This window comes from Pleurodeles waltl, chromosome 10, assembly GCF_031143425.1.
Source record: "Pleurodeles waltl isolate 20211129_DDA chromosome 10, aPleWal1.hap1.20221129, whole genome shotgun sequence".
Classification (NCBI taxonomy): Eukaryota; Metazoa; Chordata; class Amphibia; order Caudata; family Salamandridae; genus Pleurodeles; species Pleurodeles waltl.
In genome coordinates, this window is record NC_090449.1 from 949096293 (window position 1) to 949121099 (window position 24807).

At 41.2% G+C, this 24807-nt stretch overlaps 1 protein-coding gene across 5 annotated transcripts in view; it reads left to right on the forward strand.

The window, feature by feature from the left end:
• SGCE (sarcoglycan epsilon) overlaps positions 1 to 24807 on the forward strand; it is a 187929-nt gene that overhangs the window by 154465 nt on the left and 8657 nt on the right. For 2 of the 5 annotated variants that reach the window (XM_069211754.1, XM_069211756.1), the window contains exons 6-9: positions 12599 to 12761; positions 16400 to 16611; positions 17886 to 17912; positions 18599 to 18787. In XM_069211754.1, the coding sequence (XP_069067855.1) occupies positions 12599 to 12761; positions 16400 to 16611; positions 17886 to 17912; positions 18599 to 18787 (591 nt within the window). Of the gene's footprint in view, positions 1 to 12598; positions 12762 to 16399; positions 16612 to 17885; positions 17913 to 18598; positions 18792 to 24807 lie in introns of those variants that run through there. The other 3 variants (XM_069211755.1, XM_069211757.1, XM_069211758.1) reach the window with 2 other exon arrangements.

Here is a 24807-nt window from a genome sequence, read left to right on the forward strand (position 1 = left end):
CTTAGGAGTGACATATGTAATAAAAGGGGACTTGAAGGCTTGGCAAGGGGGTTATTTTTCCAAGTTGAATAGGTAGTATAAAACTGCATTCAAGCTGCAATAGTAGACCTAGAAAAGGACTACTTAAGTGTGGCACAATGGGAGCTGCAGGCCCACTAGTAGCATCATTTAACTTACAGGTCTTGGGTTTATGGTAAACCACTTTATGTGGGACTTATAAGTAAATTAAGTATGCAATCAGGTATAAGACAATTTTAACATGTTTTAGGGGTGAGCACAAGCACTTTAGCACTAGTCATTAGTTGTAAAGTGCACAGGATCCTAGGGCCAGCAAAAACAAATTTATCAAAACAGGAGGGTTAAGGCAAAAGGTCTGGGATAAGACCACCCTAAGGCTGATAGGCCTAACAGAGTTGTAATGAGATACTGGGGAAAAACTGCTATTTCTGGGTGCCTCATAACTCATGAATAGACTGGGCTTCTCCTGCTATACAGCCTCTGCTTCTGCAGGGCCCAAGACTCTCTCTGTATCTGAGCAGACAGGCAGGGCATCCAGGTACTTTCTCAGGCCCTCAGCTTCTCCAGCATGTTGCAGGTTTCTGGTGATGTCCCCTCACCTTTGGAACACTGGCTGTCATGCAGACACACGCACTGGGGAGCACTCCCTTCCTGTGTCTGGAAGGACATGCAACAAGAACCAAGTCAAATGGTTTGAATTTCACTTTTACATATATTTTCCAGAGAGGGGATGTTAACCGGGTTGATTTGAATCTCTTTTAAATGTAATTTCAATGCTGTTTTCGGGAAGTGCCATTGTGCAACATGATGGTTCTAATCACAGGTAAAAATGGGACTGGCTTAAAGTAAGGGTACCCAAAACATGGACATAATTAAGTGTGAGTTCCCTGCACTGGACTGTGGTCAGGTCCTGCCTATAACCTTCTTCACATTGAAAACAGAAAGTGCTGTTCCACTCCTCACATCTACCATTTATCAAATGGCAATGCTCAGGGAAAACTAATAAGCAGCAATTTGTTCAACAAGGTTCTCATGAAATTTCTATACACAGCCATCCATCTCACTTCAGTGTCTCCAGCAACAGGAATGGAGGATGTACACCTCTACTGCCAGGGGAAGCGTTTCAGGATGCCTGTGTGAATGGCTATGATTGCCATGTCTTAGTTATGCTGTGAACACAAAAACAACAGATGATGGATGGAATGCAGAACAAATCAAACATTCACCCCCAGTCACAGATCTGGGTTTAATCCATCATTTGTTTTGCTTGCTAAGCCATTCCAGTTTCGACCCAGCCATATGCAAATCAGACTTGACCCTGTTCCCCATGGGAACAGTCCAGCCGAACTGCCAAGCCAGGTCTTCCCTGGACCAGAAACAAGCATCCTGGGACTGGTTTCAGGGTATCACCCTTCATCAGCCAGGCTATCTTGAATCGGGTGGCATAGGAAGCACGGGACCCACGTCTGGGCATACCCTTCCCACTTGGGGGCGACAAACGCAAAAACAACAGATGATGGATGGAATGCAGAACAAATCAAACATTCACCCCCAGTCACAGATCTAGGTTTAATCCATCAGTTTTTTGCTCGCTATGCCATTACAGTTTGGACCCAGCCATATGCAAATCAGTCTTGACCATGTTCCCCATGGGAACAGTCCAGCCCAAACTGCCAAGCCAGGTCTTCCCTGGACCAGAAACAAGCATTCTGGGACCGGATTCAGGGTATCACCCTTCATCAGCCAGGCTAGCTTGAATCTGGTGGCATAGTAAGCACGGGACCCACGTCTGGACATACCCTTCCCACTTGGGGGCAACACACGCATAAACAACAGATAATGGCCATAATGCAGAACAAATCAAACATTCACCCCCAGAAACATAAGTTATGCTGTGAGCACTGATGCGTTTGCACCCTTTAAGACACAAAAAGTAATAACTTATTGGGGGTACTCCTTAAGCCAGAATTTGGCTCAATATATGCTCATTTTTCAGTGATTGGAATTATGGACAGTTTCGTGAGAGTTTTGAATGCATGCTGTGGGTTAAAGAGAAGTTGAAGAGAGTTTAATGTTTCACGTAACCAGGTTTGAAAGGTTTTGGTATATGAGGGAGTCGTATACACATGGCAGGGGCTGATCATCAGAGCAAGTCACTGGAGATACGTTTTCTTCCAGTTCTGTAGGTTGGCTTTAGAGCAACAATGATTGAACTCATATGTGACTAGGAAAAGGTGGCTGAGTTGATCATCTCTAATAAATTGTCATTGTTTTGATCCTATTAAAATTTGTCTACATCAGACTTCAGAAATACCAAGAAAGTACCTTAATTGTATTTACCTTGATGGTATATTTTATATTGTGAAATAGTTGTAGTTTATTTAGAACTATCTTGAGGATGCTGCAGCACCTCCAGCACAGCTACTGCTGATGGATCCCTTTGAATGCAGATTCCTCTCCTTAGAATCCTTCCCAGGTGCCAGACTGGATCCATAAAACTTTCACTAGCAATGCTCCAGAGCACACCTAGGTGATGTCAAACTGCTCCAAGTTGACTTCATACTGCCCAGAAGTGACACACCGTAACCACATATGAGTGCCACCCATCCATGCTGATGTCTGTTCATTTCTTTCTGTGCCTTTTAACTCTGATCCAGAGATCATCTCCCAACGTCTTCAACCTTCCGATGACTCTTAAAACAGGAAAAGTCCAGTGAGCTAGGGAACGATTTTCCCTCCTAAGACTACAGGTTTCAACTCTGTCACACTGTAGAAAACAGATGTTGGTCATGGACCCTTAAGAGGTGTCTCTCTGATATTTGATATGGGGACACAACACAGAGTTGTGCATCTTCACCCTTTACACCTGCAGGCGATCTGGAACTGTGATTTGAAGCTGTATGTCACCCAACAAAAGAACAATTTATGTGTCTCAAGCTCTCTCCAACGAGAGGTTAACTACATGGTCAAAGTCCTATTGTAAATCATAGTCAAAGTCCAAACATAAACTCAGGAATGCAAAGCAGTACTCACCCACATCTTGCCACACTCTATCTAAAAAGAAGGCAACAGGGTTTCACAATGGCAGTCAGATCTCCAGCTGGTCCCAGTGTGTGCTGATTTTCCACGGTCATCGGCAAGGCTGAAGCAGACCAACCCCTTTAAAGAGGTTATGTTGCTGAAATCTGGGACTCTGTCAGCTCCCTCTAGTGTGCCTTTTTTGACCCAAGGATCTGCAAAGGTGCTTGGTTGCATTTCTAATGGTGGAATCATCCTTGGTGTCATCTGACCCTCTTGGACCTGCTATGTGCTTCCACCCGAGCTCCATGAACTGTATCATTCCTTCGCATGTCAACATTGGTGCCTAAGACGTAGCCACCAGAGGAGGATCTGGTGTTGGTTGATCTGGTGTTGGTTCCAGTGTCTGACCCCGAACTGAGTTCAGCATTATACTGACTAATATTGTACTACAAAATGACCAAAGAGCGATCAATCACCATACATCCTGATTTTAATCCTATGCCCCTACTACATCGTACATTTTTTTTTTGCTCCATTTGTGACCAAAGACTGCCAACAGCCAGAGGTGGTGATGGTGGGTATGGAGATGATTTACCATCTCTTTAAGAAGGACGTCCAATTGAAGAGAGTGCATCATTTCCAGTAGTAATTTGTCAAGCAGCTGAAGTCTTAGAGCCCTGTATTGAGGCAAAGACAAATGTCTTATGGAAGTCTTACAGCCTGGGGCTGCCACATCTGAAACCCTGCTTTCATTCAATTAAGTCCTCACAGACATCTTAATGTACAGCTAGTCAAAGCCCTGTTTCATCCTACCGATGAATAGGCAGGTGATTAGATGTCACAGAGAGGAGCCTGGCAACCATGATATCCTTACTAAACACCTTATTCCATAGAGTCTGGTTATTCAGACTTTAAATGGCAAGTTGAACCCCCAACCCATCTCCTACAACTCCCCCAGTTAGGGAGTCTAAGAGGATTGAGGCATTTATAAAACAAATGTTCTCTTTGGATAGCCTAACACTGAGGTCAGTAATTGTAGTTTGCTTAAACTGCCAGCTGTCCCTGAAGAACTTAGGGCCTCAGTGGTTCAAAACATTTAGAATAGTCAGTATGCAGCCAAGCACATGATTTGTGGTGGCCTTTATACTAAGGATTGTCTGGGAAGGGAGGTTGTCACCAGTGTGGTGCTCTACAGGATTCTCTGGGAATATACAGGCTTCCCTCATGGATATGCCTATGGATGGTTCATGCCTGTTTGGCAAAAAAAGCAGTTTCTACCTCGGAAGGCCAGGAGCATTTACACTTTTCTGTGCTCTGCTTCAGGCTCACCAGTGCCCCTAAGGTGCTTAAGAAGTGATGACAGTGGTTACTGTCCATCTTCGGAAGCCAGGGTTGATAATTTTCCCCCACCTCAATAACTGTCTGTTGAAGGTAAGCTCACCAAAGTCAGTCGTTGACCACCTCCAGATGATGACGAACATCCTGAGATTGTTGAGGTTGACAATAAATAAGCTGAAGTTTCACCTAAATCCTTCAAAGAGGTTTCCTTTCACTGTAACTGACCGGGATATCATAGTTTTCAGGGGCCTTCCTCCATTGCAACACGTCTAGGACATCGGATTATGAGCCTGATGATTTAGCCTCAGTCCTTTATCCCAGTAAGAGCAGATCTGAGGGTTCTTGGCCTTTTAGCCTCCATCATCTTCCTTGCCAACAATGCCAAGTAGCATATGTGGGCTCTGCAATGGAATCAGATGTTCCAATGGGCCAGGCACCAAAGAAATCTATCAAATGGCATTCAGATTTTGGAGTAAACCATCATGATCTGCAGTGGTGGCTGCTTGATTACAATTGGACCAACAGCATTCCCCTCTCCTTTTCCCACCCTAAGCTGATGGTGGTGGTGAATGCATCATGGCTGGTTTGGGGAGGTAATCTGGGAAAGATTTCCTTTGGAAACCCTGTAAAATGCTTTCCTGTCTTCCATCAATGGGAGGTTGGTGCAGATTATTACAGACAACACCATGACCATGTGGTACTGAAGCAAACAGGACTCCGTGGGGTCTGGAGCTGTGGGAAATGTGCCCAGAGGCTCGGAGCCTCTGCAGTTGGCTGGAGCGTCAGGGCATCTCCATGATCCTAGCAGGATCCTTGAATGCCAGGGTGGTTGAGCTCAGCTGGTGGCCTCTGGTGGACTGTGAATGGTGTTTCCATCCCAAGGTGGTGCAGGGCATCTTTCAGCAGTAAGGAGAACACTGGCTATCTATTTTTATCAAGATGTCAAACGTTTTGCACAGTAGAGTTTCAGTGAAAGACTTGCTAGGAGATGCATTCCATCTGGAATGGAACACAGTATTTTTTTTACACCTTCTGCCTCTGCCTGTCCTCTCACAAGTTCTGAAAAAGAACAGGAATAGCTGACAATTTTAGGCATTTTAGGCATTAATCAGAAGAAAGCAAAAAAACAACCTGTGTGTCATCCGCATAGGAGAAAAGGCTGAACCCACAGCTCAGTATCAACTTGCTAGAGGACAATCATAGATATTGAATTGCATTGGGCTCAAAACCCGAGCCTTGAGGGACTCTAGAAGTCAAAGCCCGAAGTGAGGATTTATTAGCTGCCAAAAAGACTTGGAACATTCGGTTTGTCAAAAAAGTAATCGGACATCTTAAGGCTGATCCTTCAAGACTGAGGGCTTGCAGACTATCTGTAAGATGAAGCGGGACTCTGTTTGAAGTGCTGGACTCTGTCAATAGATTGAGTGCAGCAGTACCACCACCATCCAGGTGTTGTCTAAGATATGCCGTAACACATAGCAAAGCAGATCCTGTGCTGTGACCTGCTCTGAAGCCAAGCTTTGATGGGTGGAAGGAGTTTTTAGCCTCAATGAAGGTAGTGAGATGGGCATTAACATGTTTTTCTAATACTTTAGAAAAGACTGGTAGCAAAGAGATTGGTTGATAATTTGCCAAATTAAAAGAATCTAGATTTGCTTTTTTCAGTAAAGGCAGACCCAGGGCATGTTTCCATCTCAAAAGTATCACTCCATCCCGTAGCGAGGAGTTAAGTAGCTCCACTATCAAAGTTAAACCCTTCGAATCTAGCAGTTTAAACTTGCAGGAAGGTAAATGATCCAAAGGAGATCTTGATTTAATGGATTGCAAAGTATTTAGAAAAGAAGAATACTCAAAGAGAGGCCAATCTTTCACATTGATACTCAGATTTCTATATGAGATGGAATGGCTAGAACCTTCAGTAACTGAATTCCCTGGGTCCACAGTCCGGTCAAGATCAGGTTTCAGAGTCACATCAGATTTCAAAGTCACATTTGTTAATTGTGCGTGAATATTTTCAACTTTTTGAATAAAAAAGTCAACTAAATCACACTGACTTTGGAAAAGTGATGGAGCAAAGGAGACGTCACTGACATCAACCTGTTCTTTTACTACTTTAAAAAGTGTGCTAACGATGTTGGGCAGCATTCATTTTTCTGTTTAGAAGGTCGCATGAGCCACTGAGCATGATAAATTTTCAAGAACTCTCGATATTTAATCTTCGCCTCCTCCATATAAGATTTCTTTCATTGTCTTTCAAGTGCTTTGCTGCATTTCTTTAGCTTTTAAGAGCATCAGTGAACCAAGGCGCCGGGGGATGGATTCTATCAGCATGTTTGGTAGTCGTGGGTAGAGAGACATCAGTGGCCTCAGTGAGCCATACATTAATTGATTCCTGGTCCAGCTCGGCCCAATCTGCTAATGATGGTTGACTAATAAGTAACTATTCATTCAAAGTTGAAATATTAACTTTATACCACTTCCTATATTTCACTTTAAGATTAGGGCGAGTTGTTAAGACTGGAGACCGGACCATGAATTTAAAAGGCACCACGTAATGATCTGACCAACAGAGTGGCAGCGGAGGGCCAATTAGTAGATCCTTTATATTAGAGAAAACAGAGTATAGTAGGTGACCTGCCTCATGAGTAGGCATAGAGTTTAGAAGTACTAGATTGAGGGCACATACGTAGTCAATGAAAGAGGTACATATCTTATTTTGACCATCTTCTAAATGGAGATTACGATCCCAAAGTACAATAAAATTGGCAGATTTTAGCCAAGAAATCAGTTAAAGAAGTGCACCACTTTCCTGCATAACGAGGCTCCAGAAAGAGTAATTTGATGGGAAAGGGAAAGAGTGAAAATCAGGGCTTCACAATCAGAAATGGAGATTTCTTTGATTTTACAGGAAAACTCTTTTTTAAAGTCAATGGCAGTACTCTGTCAGTTCTGCCATGTCTGTCCAGCCTCTCAAGATCAAAGTCAGTCGGTAAAGACTCAATTATATCTGGCACAGACTCAGAATGTAGCCATGTTTCTGTTAGTAAAACAGCATTTGGATTAAAATCACATAAAAAGCTAAAGAGATGTTGTTGGTGCTTAGGGAGAGAGTGACAATTCAAACGAAAGCATTGGAATGTTTTCTTCGATGCCTTGTCTGGACAAGTACTAGATCTTGCATCAAGATTAGGGGTGCAAGTCAGGTTGGCCACAGAATGCTTTACATCCAACTTATTGGCAGTAGAGCAGACAAGATTGCAATAGTTGCAGCTCCAAGAGTTATCCCAGAGATTAATTATCTGGCAGCTCCCACTGTGGTCTGGCCGCATTATTTTTAGGTCAAAAGCAGTATTCAGTACTCTTTTTAACTGTGAGGGACCAGGGTTTCTGGCCCTGGCCCCAGCCAGATAGAGATGGGCGCAGACAGGCTTGCTTTTGGCACGCATGCTGTGCACGTCCGCTCCCCGGCCATCCTAAATAAGGCCTTGTGGATGGGAGCTAGAACGCCAACCCTCAAATGTAATTCAAAGATGGCCACAGCAGCAGGGATGCAGAGAAACAACTTAAACGTGCTATACTCCCTAGTTCCAGTGAAAAAGAAAAGTTTGCAGTAAAAGAGGCCTCAGTGCACCCCGCCTGATGTTGGCACAAGAATAAAAATTACAGGAGCCCCGATTCTCCAAGCAAAATGTTAAAAACACAAAAAGTATTTTCAGCACTCATAAAACTAACAAAGGACGCAAGTAACAAAAATAAGTGGCACAAAGAGGTAATGGGTTCTAAATGAGAAGCGCTAACAGACACCCCACCTAGGCGCTGAATGTCTGCTCCCCAGCCATCTTAATTAAGACCTGCTACACACTTGCCAAGAACCACCCTCTGGAAGTTCCGAGAGCTCATTCAACCAGAGACAAGGCTGCTACTACTGCACTGGCATGCAGAGTGTCTGTTCTTGATACCTGTATAGCTACAACATGGGCATCTGGGCACACGTTCATGAAACATCCCTGCCTTGAAAAAAACAGATTAGACAGGAAAGATATTTCATCCATTCGTTCCTTCACGACTTTTGGAGCTGAATCCACTCCATAGCCTCTCCAGTGGGGAGACACTACTTTGGTATCTTTTCTAAGGTAAGGAATCTGCAGTTAGAAATATCCATCAGTAGAACAAATTGCCTACTTTCATTAACCCTCTGTCTAGTGGATATTCTCTCCAACTTAGGTTTGTTATTGCTTTCACTCCTCCCTGTTCTGCGGAGTGGCCACTTTTTAACATTCTAAAAGTTCCCAGTTCAGAAATGTGCACACTGGTATTGTCAATTGTTCAAGCACCACGTCTGTTAGCATAAACATAGACAAGCAAGAAACTGACCTCAGGGCGCTTTTGGGGAGGTTTGGAGTCAACTTTGTGCTGAACAGTGCCAATGCAGAGGTGCACTGGAGCATTACTAGTGAAAGCTCTCCAGATTCAGTCTGGCACCTGGGAGTATTCTAGGGTGAGGGGTCAACAGTTAGTTACAGTATCAAGCGGAAAGAGCATTACCGAAGGTAAGTAAATTATTCTTCAAGCACATCTGGCTAAGGGAATCAATGTAATACTTATGAGATTGATGGTACATCTCTGAATGAAAGCCTTGTCCACTTCTGTATAACACAGCTTTCTTAGAAAATAAGAGCTTGTTATGAATCTACCATTAGGCTGATTTAAATGGAGGAAGGCTGCAATAGCATGTAAATATATAGTACCAGAAATGAATGCATTCCTAAACCGTGGCATTAGTGAAAGGATATTATTAAAAGGAAACATTGCCCGAGTCATCAAAGTGAAAAGTACAAAGGACTATTTTAAGATTGGGCAAAGGCAATCATTAACCTGCAGAGCTGCAGGTGGTTATTTACAGTGTCTTCTATGTTTAAATCTGGGGGAAGGATAGATGCCTACAGTAGAAATTTTGAAGATACACTGAGATTAAAATAAAAGTCGCATTACGAGGGGTCTTTAATGAAAACTTAATGTCTCCTTGTTCTTAAATAGCAATTTCAGGGGTCAAAGGAAGCCTTTCTCATAAGGAAGAGGTGTGGTGTACTGACTAAGTCACTCATCCTGTGTTCTGGAGGCCAGTGTTCAAATTTTATCTTGGGCGTTTGGCTGAACATTATGTGAATGTGAGTAATTCACTTCTGGCTTCATGAACAAAGCCACTTTGAGGCTGTAAACATGTAAAATTCAAAAAATCACTGAGTTGGCAACTGCAAAATAATTTTTCACTGTATACAAAACCCGTTGTTTGATTTGGAGAACCCTTTCTGAAAAGGATTTTCTGCAGTGCTTAATTTGTAAATAAAAAAGGTGCCGGTGCCCAAAGCTCTCCGCTTAAACACGTGGCTGCTGCAATTAAATGTGTGAACACGGAATACTGAGGCGGCATAATCCTGAAGCCATCTCAGGCCTCTTTAATCCATATAAAGCCACTCCTTGCCCCTTTAGCTCACTCTTGCAGCTTTCTAATTTATCCCATTGTGATGCTTTTTTGTTTTTCCCTTCCACCGTCTTTCCCATATGTGTCTTTTGCTCGCAGCAAATGCTTGAGACAGAAGAATAAGCCCCGGCCTCAAAAATAAGTGCCGGTGCTCAGCACCGGACACAACAAGCACAAATTAAGCACTGATTTTGCGACTCATTCTGAATCGCCATTAGGAAGAGTGGAAGGGGCATACCCTCCTAATTGAAAATTGCAAAGAAATGTATCAATAGTTTGTGACCACAACACCGAAAAGTTACTGATACCTCAAAGGAGGTGATCATAGCTTCCCCTTTTGGAACAGGGTCGGGCTGCCTAGAGAAGAGTTGGTTGTGGCCCAGGTGGCCGCTGCCTACACTTCCTGATGCCTTCCCAAAAGGGAAACACATGCAGGTGTCTATAAAATGATGTAGGCACTTTCTTTTTATCTAGGGGTTCTAGATGGATATGTACATAAAGAAATTTTATAAAGGAGTGTAAAAGTGTTTTTCTTGTTTTGAGGCACTGGCGACGGAAAGCGACTCTGAGGACAAAGGTGAAGAAGGAGGCAATACTAGGGGAGGTTGAAGCAACACAGGAGGCTGAAGCAGAACAGAGGGGGAAACGGAAGGAATATGGACGGCACAAGTAGGGGAAGCAACATGGAGGGCGTGGAAAGAAACACTGGCAAGAGAGGGATGTAGAGTTTAGAGGTTAGGAGAAGCGCATAGGCTAGAGAAAGGAATGTGGAGATGATTGGGGAAGCACATGAGCGACACAAAGTGGGGGAGAAGCATGCAAGGGCAATCCCAACACACAGGTTTGGTGGGCAGAAGCACACAGGTAAGAGAGCACAACACAGAGCATAAAGAGGGAAGGAAGTGCAGTACACCATGGAGACAGTTGCAGAGTTTCTTACATGGAGTGTTTAACCATAAAGAAAAAAGTAGTGCCTCAAAAGTGAGCAGTGGAAGGACACAAGTAACGTGTCCATATGACTGCAGAGCAACAAATACAAATTGAGGAATTAGAGCCCTACAAGCTAATGTATAAAAACAAGCAAATGAGTGACAATCAGGGCTGGCTTTAGCGCTGGTGGCGCCCGGTGCAACAATCCTTTATTGGCCCTCCCCAATTACCTCCTCTGATTCTTTTACTACCACCTTGCAAAAGTGCCCAGCATCTCTCCATAGCCCCTCTCACACATTTTAATTATTTTTAAAACACTGGTAAAATCTGACTTTACTAATCCACTCAGCTATCTACATAAAATACAGATCTGTTCTTTGCAGCAGGCATATTAGCCCTCTGCGCTACTTTATGGTGAGTGAAAAGTGCCACTAGACAAAACTCCAATCTCGCTCTCTAGCAGGAACATTAATCACAAGAGTTATCTTGAATTTAGATATTTTTTCTGCCTCAAAGCTGAATGCACAAAGAACTCTGCAGCAGGTGCTTTTAAATGAAATTATGCTGAACTCAGAGCCATCGACCCATGAAGTCAGTGCCCCCACTCCAGGTCAACGCCCAGTGGGGCTGCAATGGTCGTACGTCGATAAATCTGACCCTGGTGTCAATAAAACCTACCAATGATAAATAAATGGCAGACTCTCAGCTAGCTCTAGGCTCACTATAGATTTTTTCACCAACAACTTGTGCTGCCTGGTAGGCAAGACCTAAACATGGATCCCAGCTGGGAATGTGAAGGCAGAGGCTGTGGTCTGTTGCTCATTACAAATCACCATCTTTGTGTTGAGAGCTCCGGTTGGGGGTCTCAACTAGTGGCCTGTTATTAATAATTATTAGACAATTCATTCTCTGACTGATTATTTTGCGATGTAACATATTACTACGTAGGTTGCATTGCGAAATGAGAGGCAGGTTGCAAAAAGTTGCTGCACAATTTACACCCACTGTTTTCAGCAACTGTACTACTGAATAACGACCCCCAGAGTATTGTGGTATGGGAATATCGAGCACAGAATATCGAGGGTCAAAATATCAACTGTTAAGTGCATATAAGGAAGAATAGATTTACTGTTCCTAACTCCACATCTACGTACCTTGAAGATACACGTATTGAGTATGTACATTTATGTGGAGTTAGGTATACAAAAACTAGACTTACTGTTTATATATTTTTGATGTTTTGTCCTCACTATTGTGTCCCATCGATACCCTGAGGCTGATATTCATTTTTGACTTGCCTTGTTGTATATCAGGCCCTTCGTTCCTCTTGGCCTAAAACCGGAAACCTATAATGCAAATGAGTGTATGATGTTTAGCTTATGTAAAACTGTCATTGTATTCCTTCTTGTGTGCCAATCTTTACCAAAGAACTCCATCAATTACATCTTTTTTGCCGCCTATAATTTACTGTGACATTACTATGCACAATGTATAGTGCTCAATTTAGAAATACATACCTTTTTTACTTGGACAACTATCACAGCATAACGCTATAGAACTTGATGGACTGGGTTTTTATTCTCCCGATTTTATTTCTTATTACATGGATGTAGACTTTGGGAGGAAAGAGGAGTGGGTCGAAATAGGTAAAAAGGACATAATACAAGAATAGAAACACAAGCTGTTCTCAAGACGTTGTTTCTGATTGCACCGACAACGAGAGACCATGTATCATTGAAAAACTAGCAACCAGCTTAAAACTGTGCAGCAACCTTGCAGTGACCTTTCCTTCGGTCTTCCTGTCTGCAGGGTATATGTGATGGTGGGCGCAGATGTGCCATTTTCCTCATGCTTACGGGAAGTCGAAAATCCACAAAATCAGCTGAGATGCAGCCAGGAAATGGAACCTGTCATAAGCTGTGACATGAAATTTCGAGCTCAGTTCAAAATAGACTGGTGCAAAATATCTCTGGTGAGTTTAATGGCGGTTTTGCAAAAAATATGGTCTAGAGCTCGAGACAACGGTTTGTAAAATGACATCTGGCTATATGATACTCATTTCACGTGTTTCCCAGAGCAGACATTACTTAAAAACTGGAGCAATTTATTTAGTTTTTTTTTCCCTTAAAAACGTCACGTTGTTATATCACAGATTAATGTAATATCGTTTAGTGAGAAACCTTTTCATTTAAGTGTAGCTGCGGGCTTGCATCTTTTGCAGTATGCAAAATGAGAGGGTGCCATTTTGTGATTTTAGATAAAGAGGTATCTATTCAAAAACTAAGTTGGCATTTCGAATACATAACATAATGCAGCTAGAATTCACTGAAAATAAAGTGCCTTGAAACAAGGAAGTTGCCAGAAAAATAAAATACCCTCTACTCCGGTGATCGAAGCAAATGAGACCAGCCCACCAATCAATCGTTCCGTCCATCTCTCCACCTTTTTATCCATCCACTCATCCATCGTTTCACACTTCCATCTATCTTTTCAAAATTCCATCCACCCGTCTTTACCATCCCATCCATCCTTTCATCATTAGTCTTCCATCCATCCATTCTTCCAACATTCCATTCACACTTCTAGCCATTCATCCATTCTTTTCCATCCATCCATCATTTCATTCTCCATTTAGCAATACATCGATCCATCCCTTCACCCTTGCATTCAGGTTTCCATTAATCCACTCATTCATCCAGCCTCTCATAGTTTACCCAGTCATGCAAATGCTGATTTAACCCTTCGTCCGCCAAACGTCTCACCTTTGCATCCATCCTTTCAATCTTCTGACCATCAATCTCTCACAGTTTTTTGTTCTTTTCAGATTTCATTTCACTCTTCTTTCTGTCTGTTTTTTCTCTCTTCTTATAATTTATTTTCCTGTACCTTGAGAGGCTTCCCATCGCCCATCTGTTATGTTTTCCCCTTGCTTGGTTTTTAAAAGCTTTTGTCTGCTGAGGGAGATGCAGACAGAACAGGCTCATAATTATTTAACCAGTGTTTCTAGTCCCAACAACACCCCCGCTCAAACTGCTAAAGAGAGGGGTTCACCGCAGCAGCGTCTTGAAAACGACCATTTGGAATTCTTCCGATACTGAAAAAAGAGAGAATTTTACCTAAGGTATGTGTACATTTTAAAAACTTTTTAATGGTCTAAAACGACTTTACTGTGTGCGGACTTTACCCACCAACTACTGACCCATGATTAACTTAATTAACTATTACAAGACAATCTGCTCCTAATTTGCTATAGTCAACATTATAACTCACCTTCTGTGGTAGCTTGTGAAAGCGACAAGATGGATGGAAGCATCTGCATCCATCGGTAGCAATGAAGAGTGTCTGCAGCTATCAGACATGTCTCCCAGTGCCCAGACACCATGTGTTCCCCACAGAACTGCTGATTTGGGCCTCCCTCAAGAGGTATCATCCTCCTACAGCCTTGCCAAGTTTTCCAGATCCATGCGTGCCCAGTCTAGGTTTTTTCTTTGACTACCGAGACTTGTAGTTTTGTTTATTCCATTATAAAATAGGACTACTAGTCCCAGAATTCAAAAGAGAAATAAAAAGCTGGCCCAGCGTAGCATATCACACATGAACCAGGGAAACTTGGCAGCTATGTGCTTGTGTCTGGTGTATTGGTAGGACTGTGGAGCAGATGGACAAATCTTGGTCCACTCCTTGCACACAAACGGAGCCCAGCAATCTGACAGGCATGATATGCCAAAAAGGAAGCTGGCACTAGGGGGAAGTGGAAACAGAAATGCAGTTTGTGGTTACGTTTCTGTCCACCGAAAAACGCCCCTTCAAGAACGAACAGACTAGTAAAAGCTGATGATTGAAGCTTAGAAAACACAGCAGCTGCTCAGAGGAGTCTTTCAGTGCTGCAGCTGGAACTGTGCCTGACAAGAATTACACAGAGACGAAAAGGTGTGTTTTCAAAGCTTTGGGCAAAAAATAAACTACAAATATGATTCACATTTGAAAAGGAATGGCAATTTTTGTACGCCCTAAGTGTAATATTCGTTAGAGAGATGGAATAAAAACTGAAGACAGGGAGAAAACTGAAGAGTGCATGTGGGAGCATACTTTTAGAATTTGAAATGAGTAACAAAGCATTTAAATAAGGATATTTTAGCCACTGGTCACAGATATAAATCAGCACAATGTTTGGTGCCATTCTCAAGGCGAGGAAGAACCAAAGTAACTTGGGGACCAGCTTTCTGGATTAATGGAAGAGTTGTGTAGTCGTCGGTGGCATGCCAAAATGTAACTATTTGTTAGAGCCCTGGCTACTGTTTTGTGACAGAAAATGGTCAACAATGGCAAAACCTTTTAAAGCAGATTGCACGCTAAGGTCATGTTGCTGACCTGAGGAATTAACAACAGTGTGTCTTCAATAATGAGTCCAGGATCTTACACGGAGGGGTCCAGTGTTGAGTGTGGCCAATACATCTACCTAAAAGGAGTTGGTCCATAAGGAGTAAGAAGACTAGAACTAAAACCTCTTTCAGATCACAATCAATATTTAAACATAGGCCATGAAGCCACCACAATGATGAGTAAAACCAGCATAACGAGGTCTTACTTGGCCCCCTGGTGACACATTGGCAATTGATTCAGACAAAGCAGGCAAAACTAAGAGTCATACAAACCTTCATACACATAACCAAGAGCAAAAAGCAAACTCACCTGGGAGTAGCTCTGATTTGATAACAACACTTCTGGTGAACTTAGGTGTGAAAATGATTCTAGTGCATCAGACAGACTGGATGGCAAAAAGCACACAGGTTGCGTCTTCCTAGATGGAGTAGATGAAACTGAATAGGTTCAATGAGGGGATCTGCAAGTCACAACCTTCACAACATTTTCTAGTACAGCCACAGGTTCAACCCTGTCATGTTTGTTTTACAAATGTATAGTGCTTAAAGTACAGATCGTTAGGTATTATGCATGGAGCTACTGGACTCAACACCAGCACCACCTTAGAAGGTCCAGGCCTTGAATCAGTTTCTTACCATCAAGGGCAGCATAGGTCTAGACACGCTCATTCTAGGGAATCAAGAGCAATTGAGGTGGTGTTCCTTCCGCATTTCCCCAAGTTTCCAAATCATGGTTTGTGAAACTGCTCTGGACTTAGCATTTTATATTGCTCTTCTTTTTATTTCGGGTCTTAATGTCAAGCAGTGACTGTACCTTCTCTGCACTGCTTTTGGTCTGGGCTTTTACTTTGCTGATCGCTTTGACAAATAGTCAGGGTTCCTCAATCATGATGTGCATCACCAGCAACCTCCCAACTCTGTTGGTGAGTTTGATTTTTCACTATCTGCCCAAACCAATGTCAGAGCTGTTGCCTGGTCAAATCACAAATGCTGAGAAAACCCGACATCTTTGATGCAACTTAGAAAATAATTAATCAGGTCCAGAATTTCCCTCTAAATAAAATACTTCTTCTGTTAGGGTAAGGATAACACATTTACAGCTGTACTAAGGAGAAGAGCAACTGAACAAAATGTGAATGTTATATCTTGAGTCAAAGTACACAGGCATAATATGGATTCATGAGTTAATGCTTTGTTAAGGTGCTGTACTCTTATTTTCTTTTATCAGGTTGATAGAACAAAACATGTTTCTGTTTACCAAGAAGTCATACGTGGAGAAGGGATATTACCTGATGTTGGAGAATACAAACCCCCTTCAGAGACTCTAAAAAGCCGAGATTATTACTCAGACTTCCTACTAACACTGGCTGTGCCCTCGGCTGTGGCACTTGTCCTTTTCATAATCCTTGGTTACATCATGTGCTGCCGGAGAGAAGGAATGTGAGTACCTTCAAAATGGCAAGAAATATCTGCAATGGTCATATCGCTGTGTGAATTTCTAAGACATGGGTCTTCCCAAACTTTTTAAAACTTTCATTGCAATATAATATTAAGCACATTAGGGATGCCTAGTTCATGGCTTATTTTCCTAAATAGACACATAAAAATTCCTACAGATAAAGGACTTCATTTAGAATTTGGAGGATGGTTACTCTGTCACAAATGTGACAGATATCCAGTCTATCTTAGTACAAGACCACTATATGCTATAGCGCTTGTAATAAGGCAGGAGGGATATCTGTCACATTTGTGATGGAGTAACCTATCAGGCAAACTCTGAATCCGGCCAAAGTTAGTAACTAAGAAACAGTTACCCTTATGATAGAAGAGCCCAAATATTAATATTGTTTCGGTGCACATTCAGCAGATAATATTTCTGTAGACTGCATGTCCCAGGGAAAGAATAGAAACGTGTTATCATAAAATACATAATGCAATTAATGACACTGTCTAAAAACTCTTCAATTATAATTCAGTATTTCAGGTAGACATAATTTATATGACTATCTAAAATCAATGTAATGCAAATTTAAACCAATGGGTACCCCACCCCCATTTTCTCCACCAAACCTTCTGTACAAGCCCTACTACAACAGTTCCTGTAGTGTTCATGATCAGCGCAACCAAAGAGAAGTTACAATGCTCTAAACTTTGCCCAGCTTGGAAATGTTTTGACTCACAAAAGTTTGATTAATTGTTTTGTTGTTCAAGGGTCTAGCATAAAGAAGCCAAAAGAACCCGCTTGTATCCATATGCAACGTAATAAGTTATGGAGAACATACAAACACATACAAACACATATGAGGTTAATATGACCAATATGTTTTAGCTCCTAAAACAATCTGCTAAGACATCTAGAATTTAAACTAATGTTAGAGGATTATCAAACATCTAAGCAGCAAGTAACACAATTTATCTCATATTTTCATGCATTATAATTTCTTTTTTCATTAGATTTTATTTTAGACAGTAGACTGTTTTTAACTTGCATTTTTCATGTCTTTGTGTCTATGTCTCCTGTATCACATCTTGTTTTGTGTACTCTCATCAAAACTATACCTTTTTCATACACTGGTGGCCAATGCTTCTATAGTGCATTGAGGAAAAACAACTTCCCTCATTTATCTCTCATCAAGACTTAACATCCACCAGTAGATCTAATGTACCAAATATTAATGCTATTATTTAATTCATAAATTTTGTTTTGATTCTAGGGTAAAGAGAAACATGCAAACACCTGAGTAAGTGTCTCCTTTCCTGTTCTTTTCTCTTTCATTTGATATTCATTTCTCAGTAGCTTGCCATGCTCCATACATGTGTTTCATACTTTTTTTCCCACCTTGACTCATGTTTTACTTTACATACATGAACGCTGCTTTTAGAATATATCCAGATTTAATAAGTTTAGGAGCTCAGCCTAAATAGGATTCATAAGCATAAAACAAGACACTGTTCTATTTTAGGCATTTTCATCAGGTTCAGTCCTCAGTAGGTGGGTTCCTTGACAATTCCCAGCAAACACTTTCAAGATGATCTTTCAGAAATATAACATAAGGAGGAGGATTTGGTTTTTGTATGAATGCTCATGAGAAGCAACTTAAAAAATGATTTAGCATTTCCTTCGTCATTATTTGCATCTTTATTAGAGAGCTAGGTGGCTAAATGTTTAAAAGACAAACCCTCACATATCGTGCCCTAAAACAGAATTTTAGTAGTGGCAAATAAATAATAATACATTTAAGCTGGCTGTTTGAAATATGTTTTTATATATTTCCCCAAGGTAAGACCTGTATATACGTTTTCCTGTACTTGCTCCAATGGCAAATAATGTGTGGCTTTGGAGAAAGATTTGTTTTTTCAATGTGTAAGTGAATTGTTAAATTGCATTTTTCTCCCTAAAACCAATCATTTCTTTATTGTTGCTCAGCATCCAGCTAGTCCACCACAGTGCAATTCAAAAATCCACTAAGGAGCTGCGTGATATGTCTAAGAACAGAGAGGTAGGATGGCCCCTCTCAACGCTTCCTGTTTTCCATCCTATTACTGGGGAGATTGTGCCACCTCGCCACACCGATAACTATGACAATACTAGCATGCCGCTGATGCAAACACAGCAGTAAGTCTATATTTGTTAATGATATGCAAATAAGAATATATTTAATGCAAAGTATTTTACATACTTTTCTGTTAACCAAATTAATTAAAACATGGGAGTTTTAACAAGTCACGTTTGAAAAGATACTTTGCAGGATATAGATCTACAATAAATAGAGTCCGTAATAAATTATTCCAAATGAGACTAAGTGCTCAAAGCTAGTAACCTGGAATGGTAAAAGGTCAAAATATTAAGTAAAACTGATTTCAAAATTAAGAGTAATAACAAAGAGTGTTGACTACTAGCAACAGAGTAGAAAGTTTCCCCATAGAAATATGCTAGTAGATTGGAATACCACATTTAAATAAGAACAACATTTTTTCATCTCTAAATATCAGAAAAGGAAAAGTATAATTCCATCTTCATGTTTTACATTTCAGATATTTTAGACCTCCCTATGTTATCTCAGTATTTCACTTTTGAAATGATGAATTATGTTATTCATGTTGTTAGACTCAATGTTAAAAGTTCAAAGATGTGGTGTTAGCTATTTGTCAAAATTAGTTTTAACACAGACTTACCAGCATTATTCAGACCCCTTGCTAAAAACCATTATAGTTATTATAGTCAGTCTTTTTATTTTTAGAGGACCCGCAATTACAATAGTTATTTTTATCTGTGACAAACAACATAGGTAATTCCATGCAATGAAATAGAAACAAGATTCATTTAATATTTTTTCTTTTATTTTCACAGTGGGGAAGTTTTGCTCTTTTATGTGTTTTAAAAAAAAAAAATGTAAAGCTGCATTTCTATATTGAATATATGACTTGTGGAAACTACACCACATGGAGACAAGGCTATATCTCATCAACCCTAGTCTTCAACAGATGAAATGTATTACCCACCATAGTGAATGCTCAAGATTTTTCTTTATCTTTCTTTTAAGACTACACATGTAGCTGTATTTTGAAACTTCAGTAAAAATTGATAGACTAACGTAATTTTACTTACATTTCTATTTGTGGTTGCCATATGTGTTTGAAGCTGAAGGCTGTCTCTTAAATTGCTAAAATGAAGTCTTATGATAAAGAGACTGACATCAATAACACACAAAACAGCACTGGGCGTAGACATCAAGTATTAAAATACAGTGAAGTTACAGCAGTGAATACAATAAGTGCAGTAGCTTACATAGGATTTAGATAACTTCAATGTGTTCTTCTGGCTAACTATGGTACTTGAAAACCTGGGCTCTAATCCTGGCTTCAGCACTAATTGTGTGAGTTTAAGCAAATCACGTAACCTCCCTTTGTCTAAAGATTATAACTATGAAAATGTAAAGCGATTTCCAAACGTAATTATGTTGCTCAAAATGTGTACCTTTCTCACTTGGTATACATGACTCTATATTCACACCAAACCCTCCATCCACCATTAATGTGCATAATTTCGTCGTTCTCTGGTTAGGGATGAGCTATTTAAATACCTACAGATGCTTTAAATTCCTGGTATGAATAAATTACTTGCACACCTCATCTTCAAACAAATCCCTTACTAAAGGTTTATCACAAAGTGATATATTGTATTGCATTACTATTGTATAGTGCATTCTTACCTCTTCAACTTTGCCCAAATCTCCTTAATGCCTTTAAATGAAATGGGCCCACCACCTGCTTAGTCACACAAGCACACATTGTACTCATCCTTTTGTATTTCCTCTTTTTCAACCTCTTCCTAATGATTTCTTTCCTCTCCCTGTTCCCACCTCCTTTTACTATTACCTTGGCATGTTGTACCTGTCAGCCGTGAACTGTCATCAGTCAACTTTTCCTTACTAGCCTGGTTATGTTAAAAATAAATATCCTGAGATTCTTCTCCAGACCTTGTCAATGCAACATTTATAAGTGACAATAGGTGTGCTGGGGATAGCTGTCCTCATCACCCTCCAAAATTTTGCAAGTCAAGTTTTGATTCAGAGAGTACATTTACTTGAAGCAATCATAGCTGAATTGTAGAGAAGGTTGATGTGCAAGACCTTTATTGATGTTTCTTTTTACACAGATGTACAATAATATCAGTACATACATTATAGAAAGAGGTAATACTAACCTACTCTCCTATCAAGCATTATAAGGGAACCATTTACCACTTTCTTTGTTGTGGCCACCTTTGGCAGTCTGTTTGGCCTGGTTCTTGTGCCTACTTCATCACTCTGCCCCTCTGAGATTCTCTCCCTGAAAGCATGCTGTCTAAGCCACGCTGCTATGTCCTTCTGCTCACTGCCTGCAGCCATCTAATTGGCCCGGGGCCTCGAGGGGCCATTGTGCTCCTTTATGGCTCTCTTTTTATAGAGACCTTCCAGACCCGCAATGCTGCCTAAACATTGCTTACATTCAGGGTGCTTGGAGGTAGGATCCTCATCTCCACTCAAAGACATGTACAAAGAAAGAAGAATAAAGTTGAATAAAAGAAAAAGTAGGGCCATAGTGCTATATTAAGTGTGAAGTCTACCACCCTTTGTTCAAAGATATTTACATAGAAACAAAACTAAAGTGAAACTTAACAATTGGATCACATTGCTGTTTTAAGTCTGAAGTATCTTCTTCTGATCTGAAGGCTAATGATCCCATTATTCTACTCAAGACATATATACATAGAAGTTTAAACTAACTTTTATTCTGTGTTCTCTTAAACTTTCACACACAGTTGAACATTTTAACTCATTCCTTCTTGACAACGGCTGCAACAAGCATGTCACAACCTCCCCTGTCCTCAAAGACCGAGGAGAAGCCACCCTTCCATTGAAACAATAAGCAAGATTATTTTAATCTTATTTTGTAGTAATTTGAGGAGAAAAGAAATCACACCTTTGCAAAAACAGAACGTTCTTCTAGACAACTTATGTATTAAAAGTAGGAAAATCTATTAGAGCCTATCCGATGTTCCTGAGGTGGTGGGAAAGGGCCTGAAGCCCAATTTAATGTCTTTCACCTCACTTCTAACAGACTTCAGGAACATATTGGGGAAAATAATGTGGTATTGGACCACTATAAATTGTATAGAAGAATCCAAGGGAAAAATTAGCATGTTTCTGCATATGTGTCAATTCTCATAGGCCTTTCAATTTGGCTTATTGTGCGACTGCCTCATTCTTGATCAACTGATAAGATGCATGAACAATCTATGTATTCATGAGAAGCTATTGGCCAAAAATACTGACCTAATGGAAGCAAAAGGAATTGGACTCTTAGCAAACTGGAAAAAGGAAATTAAAATGTTTATGAAAGAAAGTGTAATTTAACATATAGGGTCACTCAGGAAAAAGAAAAGAACCTACATTACTCAAGTCTAAACAAGCTGGTGAAAAACTCAAGTGATATTATATGGAAGTAGTGGACACACACAAAACAATATTATCCACCAAGCCACAGATGCTGTATATCGCAAGTGTGGAAAGAGGTGACACTTTACAAGATTATGAAGAGAACACGTCACAAACAAGCCATCATGATTGAGCCTGTATAAGAGGAAAAGGAAAACTGACTGTTTTTTTCAGGCTGTGGAAGACTGTGATAAACTGAAGCCCCCTTCCTGCAAATTCACATTGGATAATAAAACTGGAACTGCACTTGCAGATTTTTGTTCTCCTTTTGCAACTTTGGAGAGCCAAAATATTTGAGGGAATAGTTCTCAATGACCAATATCTTTTAGAAATGCTTGATATAAAACTAAGGGGTGTTACAATGGTGATTTCATACCTCTAGAAACGATGGTGAGGAAGAGAATCTCCTTTAAAGGCAAATTAATGTTCAGAAAGGATATTTAGCTAGAAGGAAACTCTAATTTATTCAGTTGGAGACACCAAAAAGAACTGGGAGTCAAGCCAGGTCCTAATAAGATAGACCTAGTCCTCTTATTAGACCCTCCTATGTGTGGCCATAATCTGCATGCAGAATTCTCCGATATGTTCTCAGGCAAACTGGGCTTACTGGGCAAATAACAACACTGTATAAAGTTAAAAATGAGTGCCAGGCCTATAATTCATAAAGTGCAACAAATCCATCTTCTATTGCATGTGCTTCTCAAAAAAGAGGTTGGTAGATTTTAAGAAAAGGGAATCATTGAGCTAATAGAGAACACAAAACGGTTTGCCCCTGCAGTCAGTACCATTAAATCAGGTGGGATAGACTCTAGACTTTGTGTGGACCTCCACAACCTAAATTCCAGTACTTTGTTTGATAGGCACCCCTACCACACATTCACTAAGTACTTACCTAGGGGAATAATGTGAGTTGTTTTAGTGTTTTTGATTTGTCCTTGTCTTATCATCAGGTGGAGCCTCATCTTGCATCATGCCACCTGATTTCTTTCATTTTGCTGTTAGAGGCCTCCTGATATGTGCTTATGCCTTTTGATCTGGGCTCAGATGCTGCAGTGTGCAAACATAACGTCTGACGTTGTGTTTATTACCGTCATTTTTCAAGATGATGTCAACGTTACTTATCTTTGGTAACAATATATCTGGTAGAGACATATTCTAGTTGCAGATTCCTTACCTTACAATTTCCCCCAGGCGTCAGACTGGATCTGGAGATTTTTCTTCGAGCAGTACCCCTGCAAGCCGTTTGGAGGCGTTGGTCACCTCGGTCGGTGTCGGTGGCGTTGTGGTCACCATGATGACGTCGCAGTCGTATAGAGGTGCCACCTCTGAGCTTACGTCAGTTTCTTTTCACGACTTTCCACGCCAGTAGCGCAGGGCCATGAAGAACACTGAGAATGGTGCGCCAAAACTAGGGTTCGTAAAGGGAAGTATCTGTCCCTAGGAATCAGTTCGCAGTGCGGGGAGGATGGGTGGGTCGGTAAGGAATCTGCAACTGGAATATGTCTCTACCAGATATATCGTTACCGAAGGTAAGTAACTTGTACATCTGATAGATTCCTTACCTTAGAATAGATACCCGAGCAATACCATCCCCGGTGGAGGGCTGCGAACTAAGATCACACTAAAAAGTCCTGCAGGACCAAACTGCCAAAAGAGCAGTCTCTGCGGACCCGACTGTCTAGGCAGTAATGCTTGGTGAACCTATGTAAGGACGCCCATGTTGCGGCCTGGCAGGTATCCAGGTCTGGAACTCAGTGTACGAACGCTGTGGTAGCCGCATTTGCTCTGGTTGAATGAGCGCACAAACCCTCAGGGGGCGAGATGGTCCTTTTCTGCACCGCCTTCCCTTTCTTCACACCCACATAACCCACAAAGAGTTGATCATCCACCTGGAAATCTTTGGTACAATCTAGGCAGAACGCCAATGCTCTTTTTGGATCCAGACGGTGGAGTCTCTCCTCCTCATGAGAGGGATGTGGGGGTGCATAAAAAGTAGGCAAGTTGATAGGCTGGCCTACGTGAAAAGGTGTTACCACTTTGGGAAGAAAGGAAGCCCTAGTACGAAGCACCACTTTGTCAGGATGCACTGCTAGGAATGGTGGCTATGAAGAAAGAGCCTGAAGCTCACTCACTCTGCGAGCAGAGGTGATGGCAATCATAAAGATGTTTCAAGGGTCAAGAGCCGTAGAGGACATTTGTGGAGTGGCTCGAAAGGGGCACACATGAGGGATGTGAGGACCAAGTTCAAATCCCACTGGGGCATGAACGGGATGGGTTGAAACATATAAGTGAGGCCTTTAGGAAACCTCCCAACAATGGAAGATTTGAAAAGAGAAGTACGGTCTGAAGGCAGAGATGGCTGAAAAATATCCCTTGAGGGTGCCCAGAGCAGAGCCCTGCTGGGCAACAGAGAGAATAAAGAGGAGAACCTCTGAGAGAGGCACAGAGAGGGGATCAACAGATTTGTTGATACACCATGCAACAAATTTCTTCCAACAACAGGCGTATGCCATTTTGGTGGAGGGATGCCTGGCTGGCAAGATATTACAGATTTCCAGTGGAAGGTCAAAAGCCATCAACCTTTGCCGCTCAATCTCCATGCAAGCAGGCGGAGCCTGGACAGGTTTGAGTGGATAACCGTCCCCTGCTTCTGCAA